General features: G+C 34.7%; 1 protein-coding gene across 1 annotated transcript; it reads right to left on the bottom strand.

Moving 5' to 3' along the window:
- Positions 1–1250: 1250 nt before the first annotated feature.
- LOC109588568 (bifunctional glutamate/proline--tRNA ligase-like) lies at positions 1251–1752 on the bottom strand. Its single transcript, XM_020004711.1, has 3 exons — positions 1680–1752; positions 1457–1521; positions 1251–1407 (listed from the first exon to the last, which is right to left on the bottom strand). Exons 1-3 carry the CDS (start codon positions 1743–1745, stop codon positions 1251–1253), a joined length of 288 nt encoding a protein of 95 aa, XP_019860270.1. The 5' UTR covers positions 1746–1752.
- Positions 1753–1782: the final 30 nt, after the last annotated feature.

Here is a 1782-nt window from a genome sequence, read left to right as displayed (position 1 = left end):
GCTGATCCTAACATTCAAAACAATGATAACGCGACAGCACTTATCTTAGCTAGTCAAAATGGTCATCAACAAGTGATTGAGTTACTCCTTAACAAAAAGGCTGATCCTAACATTCAAGATAATGATGGCTGGACAGTGCTCATATTGGCTAGTAAAAATGGTCATCAACAACTGGTTGAGTTACTCCTTAATGAAAATGCTGATCCTAATATTCAAAACAATGATGGCTGGACAGCACTCATGTTAGCTAGTGTATTTTGTCATCAACAAGTGGTTAAGTTACTCTTTAATAAAAAGGCTGATCCTAACATTCAAAACAATAATAATGCGACAGCACTTATGTTAGCTCATCAAAGTGGTCATCAACAAGTGGTTGAGTTACTCCTTAATGAAAAGGCTGATCCTAACATTCAAGATAATGATGGCTTGACAGTGCTCATATTAGCTAGTAAAAATGGTCATCAACAAGTGGTTGAGTTACTCCTTAATAAAAATGCTGATCCTAATATTCAGAACAATGATGGTTGCACAGCACTGATATTAGCTAGTCAAAATGGTCATCAACAAGTGGTTGAGTTACTCCTTAACAAAAAGGCTGATCCTAACATTCAAAACAATGATGGTTGCACAGCACTGATATTAGCTAGTCAAAATGGTCATCAACAAGTGATTGAGTTACTCCTTAATAAAAAGGCTAATCCTAACATTCAAAACAATGATGGCATGACAGCACTTATGTTAGCTAGTTTATATGGTCATCAACAAGTGGTTGAGCTACTCCTTAATGAAAAAGCTGATCATAACATTCAAGACAATGCTGGCACAACAGCACTCACGTTAGCTAGTCAAAATGGTCATCAACAAGTGGTTGAGTTACTCCTTAATGAAAAGGCTGATCCTAACATTCAAAACAATAATGGCTGGATGGCAGTCCCAGGATTCATTAAAGAGTTCATCAACAAGTGGTTGAGTTAATAAAGGCAGCAAAACTGAAAAGCTATAATCATTTTGCATTGATAAAAACAGGAATATAAGATTAATCAATGACAATGAACACACCTTCAAACAGAATAAGTCAGAGTTCCATAAAAAGTTTCAGTAGTAAAATTCATATTTAAAAAGAAAGATTATTGTGCATGATGTAATCTAATTGAGTTGTTGTGGTAGATAATATTAATAGTTACTTTTGAAAAAAATCAATACATGTACTTTATTATCATTATAATTGGCATAATTTATCACAATTAATTTCAGTAGCTACGTCTAAAAAGTGTATAATATTTTGCTTTATTATCACATCTTCTACGCACACAGCCAGCATCACTGGATAACTCCTTTGGTTGCTTGAAAGGAATACAAAGAGCTTTAGCTCCCATAGCAGGTGCCCCTGGCTCTATAGCCTCTTCCCTATATGAGGAGCAATCACATAAGATCATGTCACAATCATGCACTGTACCTGGTACTCATTTTTTTAATTTGATCCTCACATGATACCTCACCACAATAAGGGGACATTATTATCTAATAAAAATAATAAGAGTACTTTGAAGAGGTTCAGTTTTAGAACTTTGTATAAACAAAACACACTCATAATAGCAGTCTAGAGTTTCTGACTTAATGGCTATTAGCCATGCATGTTTATAACAAGTACATATAAATGCCATGCACACAAAAATTACCATTTTCTTGTCTAAACTGCTACAGAAGTCATCCCAGTTATCAAGTACTGCAATTTGTTCATCCATTTTAGCCTTAGCCCCTGTAACGTACATTAACTGCAGT

Source organism: Amphimedon queenslandica, unplaced genomic scaffold (assembly GCF_000090795.2).
Source record: "Amphimedon queenslandica unplaced genomic scaffold, v1.1 AMPQUscaffold_12010, whole genome shotgun sequence".
Lineage (NCBI taxonomy): Eukaryota > Metazoa > Porifera > Demospongiae > Haplosclerida > Niphatidae > Amphimedon > Amphimedon queenslandica.
Note: the sequence above shows the minus strand (reverse complement) of the source record. Positions and strands in the feature narration are given on the sequence as shown.

Excerpts from the sequence above, each read along its gene's own strand:
- LOC109588568 (XM_020004711.1), bottom strand. The coding sequence starts at position 1,745 with ATGGATGAACAAATTGCAGTACTTGATAACTGGGATGACTTCTGTAGC. Across the intron at positions 1,522-1,679 it reads GCAGTTTAGACAAGAAAATG|ATAATAATGTCCCCTTATTG; the intron begins GTAATTTTTGTG and ends TATTTTTATTAG. Across the intron at positions 1,408-1,456 it reads ATTAAAAAAATGAGTACCAG|GGAAGAGGCTATAGAGCCAG; the intron begins GTACAGTGCATG and ends CTCCTCATATAG.